Source organism: Nerophis lumbriciformis, linkage group LG14 (assembly GCF_033978685.3).
Source record: "Nerophis lumbriciformis linkage group LG14, RoL_Nlum_v2.1, whole genome shotgun sequence".
In the NCBI taxonomy this organism is placed as follows: domain Eukaryota; kingdom Metazoa; phylum Chordata; class Actinopteri; order Syngnathiformes; family Syngnathidae; genus Nerophis; species Nerophis lumbriciformis.
In genome coordinates this window covers 38,525,257-38,548,823 of record NC_084561.2, presented here as the reverse complement: position 1 = coordinate 38,548,823, position 23,567 = coordinate 38,525,257, and the positions used below count along the sequence as shown (strand labels likewise).

The window sequence follows — 23,567 nt, the reverse complement described above, 5'->3', positions numbered from 1 at the left end:
CCTGGACAAGTCGCAATCTCTCACAGGGCCATCACAGATAGACAGACAATCAATCAATGTTTATTTATATAGCCCTAAATCACAAGTGTCTCAAAGGGCTGCACAAGCCACGACGACATCCTCGGTTCAGATCCCACATCAGGGCAAGGAAAAACTCAACCCAATGGGATGACAATGAGAAACCTTGGAGGGGACTGCAGATGTGGGGACCCCCCCGCGCCCTGGGCGACCGGTGCAATGGACGTCGAGTGGATCTAGTTAATAGTGTGAGAGTCCAGTCCATAGTGGATCTAACATAATAGTGTGAGAGTCCAGTCCATAGTGGATCTAACATAATAGTGTGAGAGTCCAGTCCATAGTGGATCTAACATAATAGTGTGAGAGTCCAGTCCATAGTGGATATAACATAATAGTGGGAGTCCAGTCCATAGTGGATCTAACATAATAGTGAGAGTCCAGTCCATAGTGGATCTAACATAATAGTGTGAGAGTCCAGTCCATAGTGGATCTAGTTAATAGTGTGAGAGTCCAATCAATAGTGGATCTAACATAATAGGGTGAGAGTCCAGTCCATAGTGGATCTAGCATAATAGTGTGAGAGTCCAGTCCATAGTGGATCTAACATAATAGTGTGAGAGTCCAGTCCATAGTGGATCTAACATAACAGTGAGAGTCCAGTCCATAGTGGATCTAACATAATAGTGTGAGAGTCCAGTCCATAGTGGATCTAGTTAATAGTGTGAGAGTCCAATCAATAGTGGATCTAACATAATAGGGTGAGAGTCCAGTCCATAGTGGATCTAACATAATAGTGTGAGAGTCCAGTCCATAGGGGATCTAACATTATAGTGTGAGAGTCCAGTCCATAGTGGATCTAACATAATAGTGTGAGCGTCCAGTCCATAGGGGATCTAACATAATAGTGTGAGAGTCCAGTCCATAGTGGATCTAATATAATATTGTGAGAGTCCAGTCCATAGTGGATCTAACATAATAGTGTGAGAGTTCAGTCCATAGTGGATCTAACATAATAGTGAGAGAGTCCAGTCCATAGTGGATCTAGTTAATAGTGTGAGAGTCTAGTCCATAGTGGATCTAACATAATAGGGTGAGAGTCCAGTCCATAGTGGATCTAACATAATAGTGTGAGAGTCCAGTCCATAGTGGATCTAACATAATAGTGTGAGAGTCCAGTCCATAGTGGATCTAACATAATAGTGTGAGAGTCCAGTCCATAGTGGATCTAACATAATAGTGTGAGAGTCCAGTCCATAGTTAATAGTGTGAGAGTCCAGTCAATAGTGGATCTAACATAATAGTGTGAGAGTCCAGTCCATAGTGGATCTAACATAATAGTGTGAGAGTCCAGTCCATATTGGATCTAACATAATATTGTGAGAGTCCAATCCATAGTGGATCTAACATAATAGTGAGAGTCCAGTCCATAGTGGATCTAACATAATAGTGTGAGAGTCCAGTCCATAGTGGATCTAACATAATAGTGTGAGAGTCCAGTCCATAGTGGATATAACATAATAGTGTGAGAGTGCAGTCCATAGTGGATCTAGTTAATAGTGTGAGCGTCCAGTCAATAGTGGATCTAACATAATAGTGTGAGAGTCCAGTCCATAGTGGATCTAGTTAATAGTGTGAGAGTCCAATCAATAGTGGATCTAACATAATAGGGTGAGAGTCCAGTCCATAGTGGATCTAACATAATAGTGTGAGAGTCCAGTCCATAGGGGATCTAACATTATAGTGTGAGAGTCCAGTCCATAGTGGATCTAACATAATAGTGTGAGCGTCCAGTCCATAGGGGATCTAACATAATAGTGTGAGAGTCCAGTCCATAGTGGATCTAATATAATATTGTGAGAGTCCAGTCCATAGTGGATCTAACATAATAGTGTGAGAGTCCAGTCCATAGTAGATCTAACATAATAGTGAGAGTCCAGTCCATAGTGGATCTAACATAATAGTGAGAGTCCAGTCCATAGTGGATCTAGTTAATAGTGTGAGAGTCCAGTCCATAGTGGATCTAGTTAATAGTGTGAGAGTCTAGTCCATAGTTGATCTAACATAGTAGTGTGAGAGTCCAGTCCATAGTGGATCTAGTTAATAGTGTGAGAGTCTAGTCCATAGTGGATCTAACATAATAGGGTGAGAGTCCAGTCCATAGTGGATCTAACATAATAGTGTGAGAGTCCAGTCCATAGTGGATCTAACATAATAGTGTGAGAGTCCAGTCCTTAGTGGATCTAACATAATAGTGTGAGAGTCCAGTCCATAGTGGGTTTAACATAATAGTGAGAGTCCAGTCCATAGTGCATCTAACATAATAGTGAGAGTCTAGTCCATAGTGGATCTAACATAATAGTGTGAGAGTCTAGTCCATAGTGGATCTAGTTAATAGTGTGAGAGTCCAGTCCATAGTGGATCTAACATGATAGTGTGAGAGTCCAGTCCATAGTGGATCTAATTAATAGTGTGAGAGTCCAGTCCATAGTGGATCTAGTTAATAGTGTGAGAGTCTAGTCCATAGTGGATCTAACATAATAGTGTGAGGGTCCAGTCCATAGTGGATCTAGTTAATAGTGTGAGAGTCTAGTCCATAGTGGATCTAGTTAATAGTGTGAGAGTCCAGTCCATAGTGGATCTAACATAATAGTGTGAGAGTCCAGTCCATAGTGGATCTAGTTAATAGTGTGAGAGTCCAGTCCATAGTGGATCTAGTTAATAGTGTGAGAGTCTAGTCCATAGTTGATCTAACATAATAGGGTGAGAGTCCAGTCCATAGTAGATCTAACATAAAAGTGAGAGTCCAGTCCATAGTGGATCTAACATAATAGTGTGAGAGTCTAGTCCATAGTGGATCTAGTTAATAGTGTGAGAGTCCAGTCCATAGTGGATCTAACATGATAGTGTGAGAGTCCAGTCCATAGTGGATCTAGTTAATAGTGTGAGAGTCCAGTCCATAGTGGATCTAGTTAATAGTGTGAGAGTCTAGTCCATAGTGTATCTAACATAATAGTGTGAGCGTCCAGTCCATAGTGGATCTAACATAATAGTGTGAGAGTCCAGTCCATAGGGGATCTAACATAATAGTGTGAGAGTTCAGTCCATAGTGGATATAACATAATAGTGTGAGAGTCCAGTCCATAGTCGGGCCAGCAGGGGATCATCTTGAGTGGAGACAAGTCAGCAGCACAGAGAGGTCATCAACTGATGCACAGATGAGTGGTCCACCTTGGGTCCTGACTTTGAACAGCCAGCGCACCATCTGTGGTCACCTCATCTGCGTGGAGAGGGAGGCAGAGCAGAAAAGAGACGGCAGATCAACTGGTCTAAAAGGGGTCAATTTCAAGGCTAGAGTATACAAATGAGTTTTAAGATGCGACATAAATGCTTCTACTGAGGTTGCATCTCTAACTGTTACCGGGAGGGCATTCCAGAGCACTGGAGGTGGGACAGGGGTTAGTGCGTCTGCCTCACAATACGAAGGTCCTGGGTTCGATCCTGCGCTCGGGATCTTTCTGTGTGGAGTTTGCATGTTCTCCCCGCGTGGGTTCCCTCCGGGTACTCCGGCTTCCTCCCACCTCCAAAGACATGCACCTGGGGATAGGTTGATTGGCAACACTAAAATTGGCCCTTGTGTGTGAATGTGAATGTTGTCTGTCTTGTCTATCTGTGTTGGCCCTGCGATGAGGTGGTGACTTGTCCAGGGTGTACACCGCCTTCTGGCCGAATGCAGCTGAGATAGGCTCCAGCACCACCCCGCGACCCTGAACTGGACAAGCGGTAGAAAATGGATGGATGGACTAAAATGCTTCTACTGAAGTAGCATTTTTACACTGCAAAAACTCAGTGTTCAAAAACAAGAAGAAAAAAAATACAAAAATGAGGGGTATTTTATTTGAACTAAGAAAAATTATCTGCCAATAGAACAAGAAAATTCGGCTTGTCAAGACTTTCCAAAACAAGTAAAATTAGCTAACCTCAATGAACCCAAAAATATCTTAAAATAAGTATATTCTCACTAATAGTGCACTTTTTTTGGTAGACAAAAAACAACCTTTTTGCTCAATATATTGAAAAATATTCTTAAATTAAGTAAATCCTAGTGCCATTATCTTGACATAATGATATGTGCTCGGCATCATGATTTTTTTTTCATGCTTGAAGTAAGAAATTATTACTTTAAAAAAGTAGTTTTATATTTGTGAGTGCTGATGACACAGCTATGTAACACTTTCAAGCATGTTTTACTCAATATACTGTATTTTTCGGAGTATAAGTTGCTCCAGGAGTATAAGTCGCACCGGCCGAAAATGCATAATAAAGAAGGAAAAACACATAGATAAGTCGCACAGGAGTATAAGTCGCATTTTTGGGGGAAATTTATTTGATAAAACCCAACATCAAAAATAGACATTTGAAAGGCAATTTAAAATAAATAAAGAATAGTGAACAACCGGCTGAATAAGTCTACGTTATATGAGGCATAAATAACCAACTGAGAACGTGCCTGGTATGTTAACGTAACATATTATGGTAAGAGTCATTCAAATAACTATAACGTATAGAACATGCTATACGTTTACCAAACAATCTGTCACTCCTAATCGCTAAATCCCATGAAATCTTATACGTCTAGTCTCTTACGTGAATGAGCTAAATAATATTATTTGATATTTTACGGTATTGTGTTAATAATTTCACACATAAATCGCTCCTGAGTATAAGTCGCACCCCCTGCCAAACTATGAAAAAAACTGCGACTTATAGTCCGAAAAGTACAGTAGGTCATAAAATCTCAGCAACAAGCTGTACTATCTCACTGAGATAATTTAGGACCAAAACATCTAACATAAAATCTGCTTAGTGAGAAGAATTATCTTATCAGACAGAAAATAAGCAAATATCACCCTTATTTGAGATATTTAATCTTACTTAGATTTCAGTTTTTGCAGTGTAACTGTTACCGAAAGGGCATTCCATAGTACTGGAGCCGAATAGAAACCGCTCTATAGCCCGCAGACTGTTTTTGGGGCTCTGGGAATCACTAATAAGCCGGAGTTCTTTGAAGGCAGATTTCTTGCCGGGACATATGGTACAATACAATCAGCAAGATAGGACGGAGCTCGGCCATTTAGTATTTTATACGTAAGTCGTAAAACCTTAAAGTCGCATCTTAAGTGCACAGGAAGCCAGTATAGGCGTAATATGATCAAAGACATTTCAAAGTTGCTTAGTTTTCAACTCGCGATCTATTTTAATGCTGAAGTAGTCTGCCATTTCAAACGTTTTGTTATTGTTTCCTAGGCTCCAAAGGTGCCCAGGTTGAAGAGATATGGAGTATGGAGCCGGAGAACTTTGACAACCTGAAGTATGTTGAATCACTGTGCCTAACTCCACTTCCACAATGTCTTCAGAAGCTGTTTGTGACCAAAGACACTGTATATGAACTCAGAAATGTTTCAAACATGGGCAAGAACTACCTCCAGAGTACATTGTGTAACTGTGAAAGGGGTAAACCTGTGGAAATGCTGCGTAAAGGAACCGAGGATGTGCAGTTCAATCCATGTGTTTTTTTTTTAAAAAGGTTAAAAATAAGACTATAAATAAGTACAGATATGTGCTGTGAGTAGTAATAAGTACGATCAATAGACATAGAACATGATAGTATGTTAATGTTCATATACCTATACATTACTAACTTCTTTATACACATGACTTCTTTACTTTGCTATAGGGCTGGGCGATATGGAGGAAAAAGTACCGTATATGACCAAATAGCCCGGGCGTTTATTTCACAAAATCGATTTTGGAGACAGGCGTTTAAAAGAAGCAGGCGGTTATTTGCACAAGGCTTTTATTTATTTTTGCACCAGCCTGCACCAGGCCATTATTTGGTTACAATGGTTACTGTCCAGTATTTTTTTTTCGTACAAAAAACTTTAAATGTAAAAGCTATTGTAAACATACAAACAAAAAAACAAGAGATCAACATGAGGTAGGCTATCAAAAGACAAGAGATCAACAAGGCCTCAACATGGCAGTAGTGCAACAATTGTCAAATAGAATACCAATACTAAAAATAAATAAACTTTTAAATAAAGCAGCCTACCGGGAAAAATAAAATTATGGTACCAAGTACTCAAGTATAAAACCCACCATCAAAACAGAACAATAATACTGTCATTTAAATAAAATAAAGGCTGCAGTACTCCAAGTTTTAAATAAAGCAGCATACAGGAAAAATACAATTATGGTACCAAGAACTCTATAAAACCATAAAAACAATAATACTGCAGCAAACGCAACCCCAGTAGCATTGTAATCTAAATTACCGGTATGCAAATAACAGCCCATGGGCGACTATTTGGACATAGACGGTTATTAGGAAGAGGCGGTTAATTCACAAAATGGGGTCAGACCCCAGGCGTCTATTAGGACATGGGCGGTTATTTGCCCAAGGGCGTTTATTTGGTAATATACGGTATATCTCTATACTGTATATTTTTACTTGACCTCGATATTCGTTATATATATCCATATGTTTTCCAGTGAAAATATTGATGTAAAGGTATTCATTTTTGAGCGAAATTCACTGACATTTAACTGAATGACAACTGCACCGTAAACAGTCAGTGGCACTTTTATTAACCCAGGTAGTCAAGATGGAAAATAAACTGTTTAAGTAGCTCAGAATTACATAACATAAATACAATAGAAAACTATTATTTCTACTTAAAATAAATAACAGAGCTGTGCAAATAATACAAAATGTATCAAACTCAGATAAAAAATTAATTTGCAGGCAGGCACTTTTTAATTCCTCCACATGGAGAGGAGCCAGATGAGGTGGTTCGGGCATCTGGTCAGGATGCCACCCGAACGCTTCCCTAGGGAGGTGTTTAGGGCACGTCCGACCGGTAGGAGGCCGCGGGGAAGACCCAGGACACGTTGGGAAGAGCTGGACGAAGTGGCTGGGGAGAGGGAAGTCTGGGCTTCCCTGCTTAGGCTGCTGCCCCCGCGACCCGACCTCGGATAAGCGGAAGAAGATGGATGGATGGATGGCACTTTTTAATTCCCAGTCGACAATGTAATGCAGTGTTTTTCAACCAGTCTGGTGTGCCGTGTGAGATTATGTAATTTCACCTAATTGGGTTAAAACTATTTTTAGCAAACCAGTAATTATAATCCGCAAATAATATGCCGTTGTTGAGTGTCTGTGCTGTCTAGAGCTTGGCAGAGTAACCATGTTATACTCTTTCATATCAGTAGGTGGCAGCAGGTAGCTAATTGCTTTGTAGACGTCGGGAACATGGTTTGTCATGATCACAATATGCAGACGACAGCGGGAGGCAGCATGCAGGTAAAAAGGTATCTAATGCTTAAACCAAAAATAAACCAAAGGTGAGTGCCCCTAAGAAAAGGCATTGAAGCTCAGGGAAGACTATGCAGAACAAAACTAAAACTGAACTGGCTGCAAAGAAAAAAAAACAGAATGCTGGACGACAGCAAAGACTTGCAGCTTGTGGAGCTGAGACTGCGTCCACAAAGTACATCCGTACATGACATGACAATCAACAATGTCCACACAAAGAAGGATAGCGTCCTCACAATTTAATTCATCTTGATTGCTTTTAGCTTCAACTTATACCTTTTCGGTCAGAAAATGTAAACCAATACTTTTATTAATTATTTATCTGCTATGCACTTGAAGTGTACGGTTTACATGAACTGATGACCAAATGAAAAAAAAAACATTGAATTGAATTAACTCCCTTTTGGCTAGCACATCCTTAAATGTACACACTTTCTTCCAGGCCTGTTCATGGGTTGATTTTCCTGTTTAAGTGGCAAGCAGGAGAAGAACCAGCTGGATCAATAGTGCAGGATTCAAGACTGGACCATATATTCTTTGCAAAACAGGTACGTTTATTTTTGTTCTTTTTTTTGTTGCAGTAACTGCATACAATCTTAAAACAGATGGACTAGGAACATCTCATTAGATTAGTGATATTTAACCCTTAAATATTCGTCGCTTCATGAGAAAGCTTTGTATATCTTCTCACACACCCAAACTTATAATAGTAATATCTCATTGTGGAGGATGCCCTCCCGGGGGTTCTTCAGACCACCAAGCACCGACATGAGAGCCCGTTTCAGGGTTACAATATTGTTTTATTTTGACGTAATGTCCCAGGTTGCTTTCCAGCAATTGTCTTTTAGTCTCTTTCAGTCTCGCTCTCACGCCAGTTCCCACCACCTCTCCTCCCCGGCTGCTGCTTTAAACAGAGCGACAGGTGATTAGATAATAAGGCCCACCTGGGCTATTTATGCACCTGTCGCTGACTTCGAGGCCGGCCCTGACACACCCCGCTTCGCTGCAGGCCCGCAGGCCACGCCCCCCTCCACACTCATTTATAGTGAATATGAAGAAAGCAATTATGATTGGTTCAATGCAGTCGTTCTCAAACTTTTTCCACCAAGTACTGTCGCAGAAAACACATGGCTCTACCACCGTAGTGGCAAACATTCAAATACAGTAGCGCAGTAGGCCTAAGTATTCATTAAAAAGAAGGCCGATGTTTTATTAAACAAGTATATTTAATATTATTTCTATTTTTATTTTTTACCTTTTTTTAATTTACTTTGTTTATTATTCTTTTTTACACTTTGTAGCACTTTGAGGTTTTAACAAATGTAAAGTGCGTTACAAATGTAATTCATTATTATTATTATAGGCCACTTTAACATTACACACAATGCACAAACATCAACAATGATACTCCATATACAGTATGCTGTAATTTACAGACTTGAGAATCACTGGTTGAATGCATTTAACAAAATATGTTTATCTAAGCTAATCTTTGAACAACATGAACGGTGAGTAATTTAAGTCAGTAGATATAAATTGCAAAGCACAATGCTGTAACACCTTGGTGGAATATTATCACACCCCATGACAGTAAATGTTATCACACCTTTTGACAGTGCTCCCCTGTTTGGCTACTAAATCTATATCACAATATATATTGCAGCCTCCTGCAATAACTTTATTTATATATATATATATATATATATATATATATATATATAAATGAAGAAATATAAATGATAATAGACGCTTTTCAAAACGGGTTCCAAAGACTCCCATATGCGGTAAAACATGCGTAATTTCCAGCTGTCTTTTCTCAAAACTATTATTCATCTACCTGCTAATTTACTGTTAATAGCTGATTACTTTCTGTTTTAACAGGTTTCTATCTTCGCGTCTGTTAAATTCTAATACCTATGTTGTCATTTGAAGGCTGATATTCGAAATGTTCTAGATCCTTGAAAGATTACATTTTTGATCACAATAATAATAAAACAAAAACACAGGATGGCGATGTAACGATATCCATTTAAATATTGAAATGATTTCCTACTATTTGCTCTGATATAAATCCTTTTGTTTTTTTGCCCTTAAAGTCCTCCTGTGTACAGGGACATATTTGCTGAGTTCAACAATAACAAAAACTGTCAATCTAACCACTGTAATATCGACCATATATTGATATTCTTGTTATTGTCGATATTTGTATCAATTTGCCTAACTTTTGTTTATATCAAGCGCTCTAGCTTGCTGTTTAGCTTACAGTGTGCAGTGTTGCATGTTTAGCTATTCCTCCTGGGATGATAAGAAACAGTTTATGCCATGGAGGCAAGGATTGCTGATTATGTGGTTTCGCATTGTGGAGGGACGTTAGTCGCTAGCGAGAATACTACAGTGCGTTGAGTAAGCGCTTGTTCGTTTGTTGCTGTCAGATTTGCGGAACACAGCTAGAATGTATCAACATGCATTATGATGAAACAATAGTATTAAAAGCTCTCTTGTTACTGTATTTTTCGAACCATAGGGCGCACCGGATTATAAGATGGGCGGGTCTATTCAGGTCTGTTTTCATGCGAAAGGCGCACCGGATAATAAGGCGCATTAGAGGGATCATATTATGATTTTTTTTCTCATTTTAAAAACGTTCCTTTTGGTTTACATAACATTTATTAAAGGTTCTTTGGTCAAAAATGTTGCATAGATTATGTTTTACAGACCATCTTCAAGTCGTCTTCTGACGACTTCTGATTATTTGCATTGCCTCCAGTTTGACAGCGTCTTTTCCCTGCCATCTTTGTTGTAGCGTGCAAGGACGGGAGTGGAAGAAGTGTCAAAAGATGAAGCTAACTGCTTTAACGACTTTCAGACTTTACTTAAATCAATAACGGAGCAGCATCTCCTCATCCGTTGCTCACATGTGCAAACCGTCCGACTAAAGTTCTAAAGTTCCGTGGGTGAATTATGTAAACCCACTACACCGGTAGTTTTTAGTGCTTCCATACCGAGATATAAGTTAGAACTTTATGCTACTTTATATTAGAAATGGCAACAGCAGAGAATGAATGCCCCATAACAAGAAGATAAAGAAAAAGCATATAGACTACAGTGTCTGCACAGACTACAAGGGCAGACGCGTGCCCATTTTCAGGACTTATGCAGATGCCAAATACAGATCAGTAGGCACCAGAAGGTAAGAAAAGTTGATTTTGCATAATATTGCGAAACAGAACGCCAGGTATGTCTGCTAATCGGTTCCATTTTGCGGTCTTTTTACACACACCATAATAATACCGTATGTTGACTCACAGTACTTCTAACTACGGTAGCCGTTATGCTCCGACAATCCATCAAGCAGTGCGGCTTCTTGGCTTACCAAAGTCGTACTAAAGCATTTAGACAGATATTTTGAGCGCCGTGTGTAATGTTCTATATTCTCAATGGACCATTTAAAGTTTTGGTGTTGTTTACTCGTGCCATCTTGCAGTCTACACGTATCTCTTATGTGTGACTTCCATCTACTAGTCACACTAATCATTACACCATGTACCACATAAAACATTTAAAGTTTTGGTGTTGTTTACTCGTGCCATCTTGCAGTCTACACGTATCTCTTATGTGTGACTTCCATCTACTGGTCACACTTATCATTACACCATGTACCACATAAAACAGCTGTAAGGTCGGTAAGCACAACTAGAATTATTCCGTATATTAGGCACACCGGGTTATAAGGCGCATTGTTGATTTTTGAGAAGTTTAAAGTATTTTTAGATGCATCTTATAGTCCGGAAAATCCGGTACTCAAATGTACATCATTTATATCGTCTATTGTCCATATTGCACAATCCTAGTGAAGATGGATCCGATTAATAGTTGTTTTAACAAAAGTAAATAAAATAAACCATTCATCAAAATCATAATATTACTTCCAATTTAACATGTAATTTGAAATATAGATATTCAACTTATCTTCCTACTGCAAATATCATGCAATAAAATCTGAAAAATATTATTGAAGAGGTTCATGTTAAGGTCGTGTTTTTGGTTTAGCTTTATCTATTCACAGTGCAATCATTAGTGTGAAATATGTATTATTTATTAGTAATTTTTAGTTTTTCATTATGTTTTATTTCTGTTACTATATGTAAAAACCTGCACTGCAACAACATGATTTCCCCATGCTGGGATAAATAAAAATCTATCTAAGTATTTGACAAAACATCATCATCTTAGCTGTGTGTTACAGGCAACAAAGCAAATCAATTTAATATCTAAAAACATATCTCACAATAAATTAATTTTGTCGGTCAAAAATGTCCCTCGCTCTGCTTTTTTGGAAACCCCTTATACATGGCACTTAATAACACATTGGAACAGCATTTTAAGAGCATTTAATTAAATTGGAGCATTTAATTAAATCCTATTTCATGTGCATTAGGATCATTAAGCTGTGTGAGGACCGAAGGATTTGTGTTTTTGCTCTTTTTAATATGAATGTATGTTACTTCTGTGATTTCAGGTCATTAACAACGCTTGTGCCACCCAGGCAATCGTCAGCGTTTTGCTCAACTGCACCCATCCTGACATGTCACTTGGAGACACACTAACTGAGTTCAGAGAGTTTTCACAGAGTTTTGATGCTGCAGTATGTTTATTTCTATTCACAATATTTATCACTATCAATATATGTAATTTGGAATTCAGATGGCTTTTGATTTACCTTAATAAATATATACAGTGTAAATAAACATATATAGGTAAAACCAAAAAAAATCAATATCTTGCTTTAGGCCATTTATTTCAGCATTTCAACTTCAAATGTGAAATTAATATATATTATATAAACACATTACATGCAAAATGAGATATGTCAAGCCTTTATGTTGATGATCGCAGCTTAATTTTGGAAAACTTAGACTATCTTTTTATTGTCATTCAAATTTGAACTTTACAGTATGGATAAGAACGAAATTCCGTTGCATTAGCTCATGGTAGTGCAGGATAAAAAAAACAATAAGGTGCAGATATAAATAAATAGATTAATGTACAGATAAATATATTGCACTTTTACATATGCATCCACGTTAATGGATGTATGTTATATTGTCTTTATTTTCCAGTGAGTTAATCCATTTTGGGGGGGAATTGAGGGGATTATTATGATGCGTTCAAGAGTCTTACAGCCTGAGGGAAGAAGCTGTTACAGAACCTGGAGGTTCTGCTTCGGAGGCTGCGGAACCTCTTTCTAGAGTCCAGCAGTGAAAACAGTCCTTGGTGGGGATGGGAGGAGTCTTTGCAGACTTTCTGAGCCCTGGTCAGGCAGCGGCTTTTTGCGATCTCCTGGATAGGAGGAGGAGGAGTCCTGATGATCTTTTCCGCCGTCCTCACCACTCTCTGGAGAGTCTTCCAGTCTGAGGCACTGCAGGCCAACATTTTTTAAGATTTTCAATTCAAGTTCTTTATTAGCTGTAAGCCATAGTCATCATCATCATTATTTATTTGTTTGCAAAACATTATAAAAGTGCAAACACTTAACACATGTATAAGATTTGTAAGTGCTTTGTAAAAGGAAAACTCCCAGGAAGCTGTAATAGCTTATAAGCCGGGGCCCCAATACAGTACATGTTAGATAATAAGGTATATCAAAAGAAGGCTTGAAATATCTTGAGTTGCATGTGATGAGCTCATGTCATATATTAGTTTCACATTGTAAATCAAATAGCTGGAATAAACAAAGCCTTGCATGATATTCAAATTTTTCGAGTTTCACCTGTGTATGTGTATATTAGTAATTGGACATGGGTAATGTGATAAATATAGTGCTCTAAACCTTAAAATCAGTCAAACACATTTTATTGTCAATAAGTAGTAACAAATTGTACTCCAATAATTGTACATAAAGTTTGTTGATAGACACTATTTTTGCACAAGCCCTTCATATTCACATGCTTTTTATAAGGAAACTGTAGTATAATCCTGCTTCCTCTTTGCCCCTCAGATGAAAGGTTTGGCTCTCAGCAACTCTGAAGTTATAAGACAAGTTCACAACAGCTTTGCCAGGTAACTTCCTGCTTACGTATTAGCTGGAACAGGTGTACTTGATTGACTTCACCGAAAATTAATGCTCAACTTTTAATTTTCTTAAAACTACTATGTGGAACTATGTGGAATGTTTGTGCTTGCAGTAATTTAGATGTTGGGTACGAATTTTATAGGTTTGGGATTGGGTTTTGGTCTGAAATGTTATTACTTACATACCTTCTATAATTGAGTTAGCAGTAGCTCAGTATGTAAGGATCTGGCTTTGGGAATGTCACAATTTGAGTCCAGCTGCGGACATAGTGCACCCAGCTGATAGGGAGATGCCAGTTTGATTTCAGACGGCGGTCGAGGAAGTCACCCAAACTCCCCTATTTTTGGTCTTAGCGCAACTATGTGTGCCCTAGGGCTGGGTGATATGGTCTTTTTTTAATATCTTGATATTTTTAGGCCATGTCACGATACACGATATATATATCGCGATACTTTGCCTTAGCCTTGAATGAACACTTGATGCATATAATCACAGCAGTATGATGATTCTATGTGTCTACATTAAAACATTCTTCTTCATACTGCATTAATATATGCTCATTTTAAACTTTCATGCAGAGAGGGAAATCACAACTACCGTATTTTCCGCACCATAAGCCGCCCTGGGTTATAAGCCGCGCCTTCAATGAACGGCATATTTCAAAACTTTGTCCACCTATAAGCCGCCCCGTGTTATAAGCCGCATCTAACTGCGCTAAAGGGAATGTCAAAAAAACAGTCAGATAGGTCAGTCAAACTTTAACAATATATTAAAAACCAGCGTTCTAACAACTCTGTTCACTCCCAAAATGTACGGTAATGGGCAAATGTGCAATCACAAACATAGTAAAATTCAAAATAGTGCAGAGCAATAACATCAATAACTTAATGTTGCTCGAACGTTAATGTCACAACACACAAAATAAACATAACGCTCACTTTCTGAAGTTATTCTTCATTCATAAATCCCTCGAATTCTTCTCCTTCGGTGTCCGAATTAAAAAGTTGGGCGAATACGGGATCCAAAATGGCCGGCTCCGTCTCGTCGAAGTCATTGCCTTCCGGAAAGCTTCACAGTTGTGACCGAAATATCCGCCCAGGCATTTACGATCCACTGGCAGATGTTGGCGTATGTCGTCCGGCGCTGTCTCCCTGTCTTAGTGAAGGTGTGTTCGCCTTCGGTCATCCATTGTTCCCACGCCGTTCGCAGTCGTGCTTTAAATGCCTTGTTGACACCAATATCGAGCGGTTTGAGTTCTTTGGTTAATCCACCCGGAATGACGGCGAGTGTTGTATTTGTGGGCTTCACTTGTTTTTTGACACCACCTGTGATGTGGGCGCACATGGAGTCGTATATCAACATGGAACACACAAAGGAAATGAAACGTAATACCCGCGCGCTTCTTCTTCTACGGGGGCGGGTGGTTGCTTACCGTAGAAGAAGAAGCGCTTCCTCTTCTACGGGGGCGGGTGCTTACCTTGGCAGTTGCTTACCATAGAAGAAGAAGCGCTTCCTCTTCTACGGGGAAAAAAGATGGCGGCTGTTTACCGTAGTTGCGAGACCGAAACTTTATGAAAATAAATATTTATATTAATCCATATATAAGGCGCACTGGGTTATAAGCCGCACTGACAGCTTTTGTGAAAATTTGTGGTTTTTAGGTGCGGCTTATAGTGCGGAAAATACGGTAAGTCAATTGACCAAAACTGTATTTATTAAACAGTTATTAAGCAGTGGCACAAACATTCATGTCATTTCCAAACAGAAAGTGCAAAGATTGTCAGAGACATTTTAAAACAAGCTATTATGCACTTTTGTGCATGATGTCACTAAGATGACATATCAAAACAACACTAAATTAAAGTGCACTTTTTGTACAGAACGCCACTACAATAGTTAAAAACAAATAAAGTGCACTTTTGTGCATGATGTCACACAAGATATTTCAATAACTGTCAAATAAAAATGAGCTGCATAATAGGAAATCAAATAGTGTATGTCCTTCGCTATGTGGTAGTTTCCTGAGGACGTCATCTCCTTCTGCTGTTGACTATTTTTTTCATACGGTGTTGATGTGGAAATGGTTGCCTCGGCATTTTGTTGGTGTGGCACCGAACGGAGATGTTGACATGCGGAGTTTCAAGCACTCTTCATTCTCTAGCGGGTGACTTTTCAAATGATGCTACATATTAGCAGTAATGCTACTTTTTGTAGCAACGCTTTTGCCCCACACTTGACATAGTACGGTTGTCTCTTCGACATCTTCCCGCTTGAAGCCAAACCACCGCCAGACGATGGACTCCCTGCTGTTTTTCTTGGGAATTAATTCTTCCTTCATTTGTTACCAGATTCGCACCTTCTTTCTTTCGTATTACCACTCGCACCACAGCTAGCCGCTACCTCTCTGCTCCGTGAGGGCTTATACGTATGTAAGAAGGTGCGCTTGTTTTATGTCTCTGTGAGAAGGAGAGACAAGAAAAAGAGTGAGAAACGCCTGTAGTGTAATGCCCGCAGCTAAAAGCAACTGCGTGAGAACGTATACCGTATTTTCCGCACCATAAGGCGCCCTGGGTTATAAGCCGCGCCTTCAATGAACGGCATATTTCAAAACTTTGTCCACCTATAAGCCGCCCCGTGTTGTAAGCCGCATCTAACTGCGCTAAAGGAATGTCAAAAAAACAGTCAAATAGGTCAGTCAAACTTTAATAATATATTAAAACCAGCGTGATGTGGGCGCGCATGGAATCGTATATCAACATGGACGAAGCTGCGTGAAAAAAGCCACCCGGCCTCTTCGCGTAAACTTAAACTTACCTTAACCACTCGCTCATCTTTTCTTCATCCATCCCTTCGAGATAGCTTTTATGATGACGCCGGCTGGAAAGGTCTCTTTTGGCAAGGTCTTCCTTTTGAATATCACCATGGGTGGAAGTTTCTGGCCATTAGCATGGCAAGCTAGAACCACAGTGAAGGATGACTTCTCATTCCCTGTGGTGCGAATATTCACCGTACGTGCTCCCGTTGTATCCACAGTGCGGTTCACAGGAATATCAGTTGCTGTGAAATAGTAATCCGTGTGCGGATGGAGAGATTGCGTCTTTTCATGAACCGGATCCCTGTCGTTTAGTAGGAGCCATTTTGTGGTCTTTACAGATGTAAACACACAAAGGAAATGAAACGTACGGTAATATCCGCGCGCTTTTTCTTCTTCTGCGCGGGCGGGTGGTTGCTTACAGTAGAAGAAGAAGCGCTTCCTGTTCTATGGGGGCGGGTGCTTACCTTGGCGGTTGCTTGCGTAGAAGAAGAAGCGCTTCCTGTTCTACCGGGAAAAAAGATGGCGGCTGTTTACCGTAGTTACGAGACCGAAACTTTATGAAAATGAATCTTAATATTTATCCATATATAAAGCGCACCGGGTTATAAGGCACACTGTCAGCTTTTGAGAAAGTTTGTGGTTTTTAGGTGCGCCTTATAGTGCGGAAAATACGGTACTCGAATATCACGATATAGTCATTTTCTATATCGCACAGAGACACACCCACGATATATCGGGTATATCGCCCAGCCCTAGTGTGCCCTCCCTATCTTTGGCATCTCTCCTTAGCTACAACAAAGTATAAACGGAGTAAAAACTGAAATCCCATTTAGCACTAAAGTCTGTGTATTATATTTATTTCTTACTGTTGGCAATTAATTATTCCATTTTACTTTTTTATGTTTTTAGGCAACAAATGTTTGAGTTTGATGCCAAGTCCTCTGCAAAGGACGAGGATGCATTTCACTTTGTGAGTTATGTTCCTGTAAATGGTCGACTTTACGAGTTGGATGGACTTCGAGAAGGACCAATTGACCTAGGTAAGCATGGGAAAATCATTTTTTGTTGTACATATACTACAGATGTCAACACTACGTGAGTACTGTTAAATGTTTGAAATTTCCACAAATGCGACAGGACTGACACTGATAAACATAAAAAGACGGGATTTGATTTTTAAAAAAAAGATCTAAATTGTGAACGTAGCCAATGCATCTTTTTTAAGATTTTTGGTCCGGACCAGCGTACTTGAATACAGGTGTGATCGTGTTCTTAGTTCTTGCTCTTTCCATCAAAATAACTATTGGTTTATCGATGTAGGTGCTGTGTTTTGTCTCTATAGGGATTTTAAATTGTACTGGTTTCAAGCACAATATACTTTGGTCGAGAATTTCAATCCGCATTTCAAAAATTCTGGCCGTTATTGGTGCTTCCCACTCATTTAGGGATGTTGCTGTCAGGCTCTGTGATTATTTAAGTAAAAGTTATAAAGTGGACAGAGCAGTTAGTGCTGAGTGATGCGATAAAAGGCTGTATTTCATTGGCATGGACACAGGTTTTGGTATACCTGTACATGTCCTGTCTTAAACCTAACAAATAGTGAAGAAATTACCGTTTGTAGTATAGCAAAAATTATATTTCTCCAATTTTCCATAAGTTATTTGTTTAATATCTTTTAGCTAATATGAGAGAATTTAACCAAAGCACCAAATTTACCTAAAAAATGTTTTACCTAAAAAACAATTTACACTCATTTGTAAGGGCCAGTCAAACAGGCAAAACAGGAACATGACGAATTCCGCAGTTTGCTTTGCATGTTGGAACATATACAGGTGTAGCCAGGAGTGTACTCACTTGTGTTGTCTACTGTTAAGTAGGGCTGGGTCTCATGGCCAGTGTGCTGAAAATTACTTTTAAAAAGTAATTAATTATAGTTACTTTACTATAAAAGTACCGTATTTTTCTGACTATAAGTCGCAGTTTTTTTCATATTTTGGCCGGGCTCCAGTGCGACTTATATATGTTTTTTTTCCTTTTTTATTATGCATTTTCGGCAGGTGCGACTTATACTCGGGTGCGACTTATACTCCGAAAAATACGGTTATTGAATTACTAACGGAATTATTCTTTAATAAATGTAATTAATTACTAGGGAAAGTAATTTATATGTTATTTAAAATAAATCAATATCTGCCATATGCATTTGGGAGATATTTACTATAAGAGCACAGTGTGCAGAGTCTGCTTTTAAAAAGGTGGGCCCTGTTGCATAGTGACGTGTGATGTCATCGAGGGTTTAACCCTTGCGTGATGTTCGGGTCTGTGGGACCCGTTTTCATTTTTGATTAAAAGAAAAATGACACAATTAATTAATTTTTCAAACTGAGACTCACGGACTTTGGCTAATTTTCTGTGAAGAACATATATCAGAATACATATTTAATGACCACACACCATACACCCCCCCTACTAGAGATGCGTGGTTTGCGGACACAACCGCGGAGTCCGCGGATTATCCGCGGGTCGGGCGGTTGAAATAAAAAAAAAAAAAGATTTTATCCGCGGGTCGGGTCGGGCGGTTGAAATGAAAAAAAATTAGATTTTAAATAGATTCAGGCGGGTGGCAGTTAAACCAATTCGGAAATATATATACATAGTTAAATGTTGTTACCCACATACGAAAAACGAGCAGGCACCTGCAGCATATGCCACAACAGAAGAAGAAAAAAAAAAAGAGATGGCAACGCCGGCAGCAAACGTGGTACGCGACAAACTAAAAAAGGGAATACTAAAGACCAGGGGAAAAAAAGGCCAGAAAAGTTCAGCGTGGACTCGTTTTTATGAGGTTGTAAATCAGGATGATAGTAATGCTGGCTACGTGATTTGCAAGAGCTGCGACGCTGTTTATGTCTACGACAGTCACAAAACCGGGACATCTAACATGGTGCATCACATTTGTGCAAAACCCCGAATCTCCACAAACACCCTGAGCATGAGCAGTTTCGTCCGCCGTGATCCCAGAAGAGTGCCACAGGCTTACTGATGCATGTGTGAACGCAGCTGCCTGCAGCAGTTTGAGTGGCGCGAGCGCGCTTGGAGGTGCGCTCAGCGCGGCTCCCAGATGATTGCGCACTGGTGTGCGTCTGGGCCGTGACAGCGTGGCACGCATTGAATGTCTCTGCTGAATTGGATCAGTCTCCTTTCTTTAACAGGCAAAAGCTTTATAACTTCACTAATGCCTTGCATCGTCTATATTAGATGTATAACAACGAGCGGGTGCGGTTTTGATTAAATGTTAGTTCGGGTGGATGCGGATGGTTGACGACTTTTGTGATGCGGTTGCGGATGAAATAATTGCCTATCCGCGCATCTCTACCCCGTACACATTTCTATTACATATAAGATGTCTGGGTCTAAAAGAAGTGTGGAAATTGATGTTCTGTGTAACACACACACACACACACACACACACAGCAGGCCTAGACAGGAGGAGGACAGAGCGTAGGTACACAGAACATCAGAGGGTCAAATGTGGGAGAAAATGAGAGCAGACAGTGTTGACAAACAATGTTGCAACCTTGTGTGGGAACCGCAGGTGCAGAAACACAAAAGAAGAACCCCTGTGGGATGCAGAAACTGGCAGAGAAATTTTCCGTGCAACGTTCTTATTGTTGTTACTCACAAACGCTGGCTGAGTAACAACAATATGAACATTACACAGGGGTTAAACTGAGCTGTGTTTTTTAGCTTTAGCAGTAAGCAGCGCGCGTTGAGGCCAGCTCTTTTAAATCTTTCAATCGGATTGTGTTACCTCTGCTTAATTAAGAGATTGAATGTGCTTCCATAGCTGTCATATCTTCTTGTCAACAAACGATTTTGCCATCCAAAATTTTTGATGGCAAATTTGTCATTTCAATCATTGATTTGTTGTTCAATAGTCCCATTATGCGTGTATGGTGTTGTCTGCTATGTCACAGTGTGATTTTGCCTCTTCCTATATGATATCAAGTTCATTCTAATGCGGTTCGGCTTGTTGCTTTCACGAGTAAAAATATATTTCCTGCATTGAACTTGCTGCACTTATGGCACTGTCTTGTTGTTAACATGAATAAAACCACATCAAAAGTATCGTGCCACGTTACATCAGGCTATCGCTAACTGCATTGTAACGGACCTAAAAGTAATTAGATTACTCGTTACTAGTAAAAGTAACGGCGTTACTAACGCCATTATTACGGACACTGGTAATCACTATCAGATTGAATCCGCACTTCAAGGGGAACTGCACTTTTTTTAAATGTTTCCTATCATTCATAATCCTTATGTGAGACAAGCACACGTTTATATTTTGTAACTAGTAAATAAATGCGTTTTGAAAGTTTGCTTACAATGGAACCTATGCTAGTCGGCCTATTTTGCCTGTAAAGCGCTTTAAAAAAACATCCAAACACCTCCATCATGGTGTTCTATACACGCTGTAAGTATATATGTAATGTCGTAACAGAGACGTTTATTATAACTTGTAATATTTACATATTTTGCTGATTTTAAGCGTATGGAGGTTAATGTGTCTTTATTACGAACACTTTTTGTAAAACAAAATGTATATACAGTAACTGACTTTTTTGCGTTTGAATATTGTGAACTGGGATAGGATCCTTCCACCCCCGCGACCCCAAGAGGGACAAGCAGTAGAGGATAGATCTTTTTTTTTTTTTTTTTTACATCAAATTAAGCTGACAATTTCATTTAAAACAATTTGTTAGCAAAATGCGTGTTTTAAAAATTCAGTGTTTAAAAATTAATTGTATAAAAATACACTGTATAGAAAATCAGTATAAAAAAATTCAGTGCTGAAAAATTAAATATTTAAAAATTCAGTGTAGAAAAATTTGCTGCTTCAAAAAGCAAGATCCACTTTCAGTAAATTAATACTGAGGCAATCGATCCTGTCTCAGAACCAGCCAATGAGGTGTCAAGTTTGAAGTCACTGACACAGGTCTTGCAAAACAGCATAGAAAATGCAGTTAATTGGGCTATCTGGGCATAATACAATGTGTTAAGTTGTTTCCAGAGGAAAGTAAATGTATACTGTACATTGGCTACTTCAAATTACAGTATATCCAAGTTTAATTTATGTAGTAATGTCCCTTGAGAGGATGTAATAAAATGTTTTTTGTTTATGTTGTGGGGTATACATATAAAATTCAGTCTCCCAGTGTTTCGCGATGATGTCACGCGAGTTCCACCAATCCCCATGAATTATGCTCAATTGTGCCCAATTCTTTTTCTTGGTATTACCGTATTTTCCGCACTATAAGGCGCACCGGATTATTAGCCGCACCTTCAATGAATTACATATTTCATAACTTTGTCCACCAATAAGCCGCCCCGGATTATAAGCCGCGCCTACGCTGCGCTAAAGGGAATGTCAAAAAAACAGTCAGATAGTTCAGTCAAACTTTAATAATATATTGAAAACCAGCGTTCTAACAACTCTGTCCCAAAATGTACGCAAATGTGCAATCACAAACATAGTAAAATTCAAAATGGTGTAGAGCAATAGCAACATAATGTTGCTCGAACGTTAATGTCACAACACACAAAATAAACATAGCGCTCACCTTCTGAAGTTATTCTTCATTCGTAAATCCTTCGAATTCTTCGTCTTCGGTGTCCGAATTGAAAAGTTGCGCAAGCGTGGTATCCAAAATGGCCGGTTCCGTCTCGTCGAAGTCATCGGAGTCAGTGTCGCTGTTGTTCTGTGAATCCTGCCTTCCGGAAAGCTCGGACCACAGTTGTGACCGAAATATCTGCCCAGGCATTTACGATCCACTGGCAAATGTTGGCGTATGTCGTCCGGCGCTGTCTGCCCGTCTTAGTGAAGGTGTGTTCGCCTTCGGAGATGTGTGAAAAAAGCCACCCGGCCTCTTCGCGTAAACTTCCCTTAACCACTCGCTCATCTTTTCTTCATCCATCCATCCCTTCGAGTTAGCTTTTATGATGACGCCGGCTGGAAAGGTCTCTTTTGGCAAGGTCTTCCTTTTGAATATCACCATGGGTGGAAGTTAGCATGGCAAGCTAGAACCACAGTGAAGGATGACTTCTCATTCCCTGTGGTGCGAATATTCACCGTACGTGCTCCCGTTCCACAGTGCGGTTCACAGGAATATCAGTTGCTGTGAAATACGGTAGTAATCCGTGTGCGGATGGAGAGATTGCGTCTTTTTATGAACCGGATCCTTGTCGCTTAGTAGGAGCCATTTTGTGGTCTTTACAGATGTAAACAGGAAATGAAACGTACGGTGATATCCGCGCGTTTTTTCTTCTTCTTCCGGGGGCGGGTGGTTGCTTACAGTAGAAGAAGAAGCGCTTCCTGTTCTATGGGGGCGGGTGCTTTCCTTGGCGGTTGCTTGCGTAGAAGAAGAAGCGCTTCCTGTTCTACCGGGAAAAAAGATGGCGGCTGTTTACCGAAGTTGCGAGATCGAAACTTTATGAAAATGAATCGTAATAAAGCGCACCGGGTTATAAGGCGCACTGTCAGCTTTTGAGAAAATGTGTGGTTTTTAGGTGCGCCTTATAGTGCGGAAAATACGGTACATCATTGATTACTTTATTTTCAGCAAATTTCTCTATTATAATTACAGAAGGAAAATCACAACTATTTAATGCAACTTTCACTTTCTACTGCAATTTTTTGCAACAAAAACCCCTGCACTTTCCATTGTATTTTTTGGGAAGAAATTCAGGCATCTCAAAAAGGCCTGCGACATCCTAGGGCAGGGGTCGGCAACCTTTTCCAGTCAAAGAGCCATTTTGACCAGTTTCACAAATTAAAGAAAACAATGGGAGCCACAAAAATCTTTTGAAATTTAAAATGAAATAACACTGCATACAAAGTTTTTTTTTTGCTTTGTGCTATGTATAAACCAAGGGTCTCAGACACGCGGCCCACACCTTAATATGAAAATTGAATGTTAGTGCGGCCCGCGAGTTTTATATGAATGGCGCTTGATAGCGTCATACTTATCAGCCCTCCCGATTTTTACGGCAGACTACGAATTTCAGGGTAACTATTCTCTCGAACGTGCCGTGATGGTACAGCATTTAGCGCCCACTACAACCAGCGTGCCGGCCCGGCCACACGTTGTATGGGTCTTCTGCTTGATCGCGTAAGTAACAGCAAGGCATACTTGGTCAACAACCACACAGGTTACACTGACGGTGGCGGTATAAAAAACTTTAACACCCTTACTAATAATGCGCCACATTGTGAACCCACACCAAAC

At 39.6% G+C, this 23,567-nt stretch overlaps 1 protein-coding gene across 1 annotated transcript in view; it reads left to right on the top strand.

The window, feature by feature from the left end:
* uchl5 (ubiquitin carboxyl-terminal hydrolase L5) overlaps window positions 1–23,567 on the top strand; it is a 38,717-nt gene that overhangs the window by 524 nt on the left and 14,626 nt on the right. Inside the window, exons 2-6 of the mRNA XM_061976343.2 lie at window positions 5,323–5,386; window positions 7,833–7,938; window positions 11,910–12,035; window positions 13,389–13,450; window positions 17,188–17,318. Of these exons, the coding sequence (XP_061832327.1) occupies window positions 5,323–5,386; window positions 7,833–7,938; window positions 11,910–12,035; window positions 13,389–13,450; window positions 17,188–17,318 (489 nt within the window). The remainder of the gene's footprint in view (window positions 1–5,322; window positions 5,387–7,832; window positions 7,939–11,909; window positions 12,036–13,388; window positions 13,451–17,187; window positions 17,319–23,567) is intronic.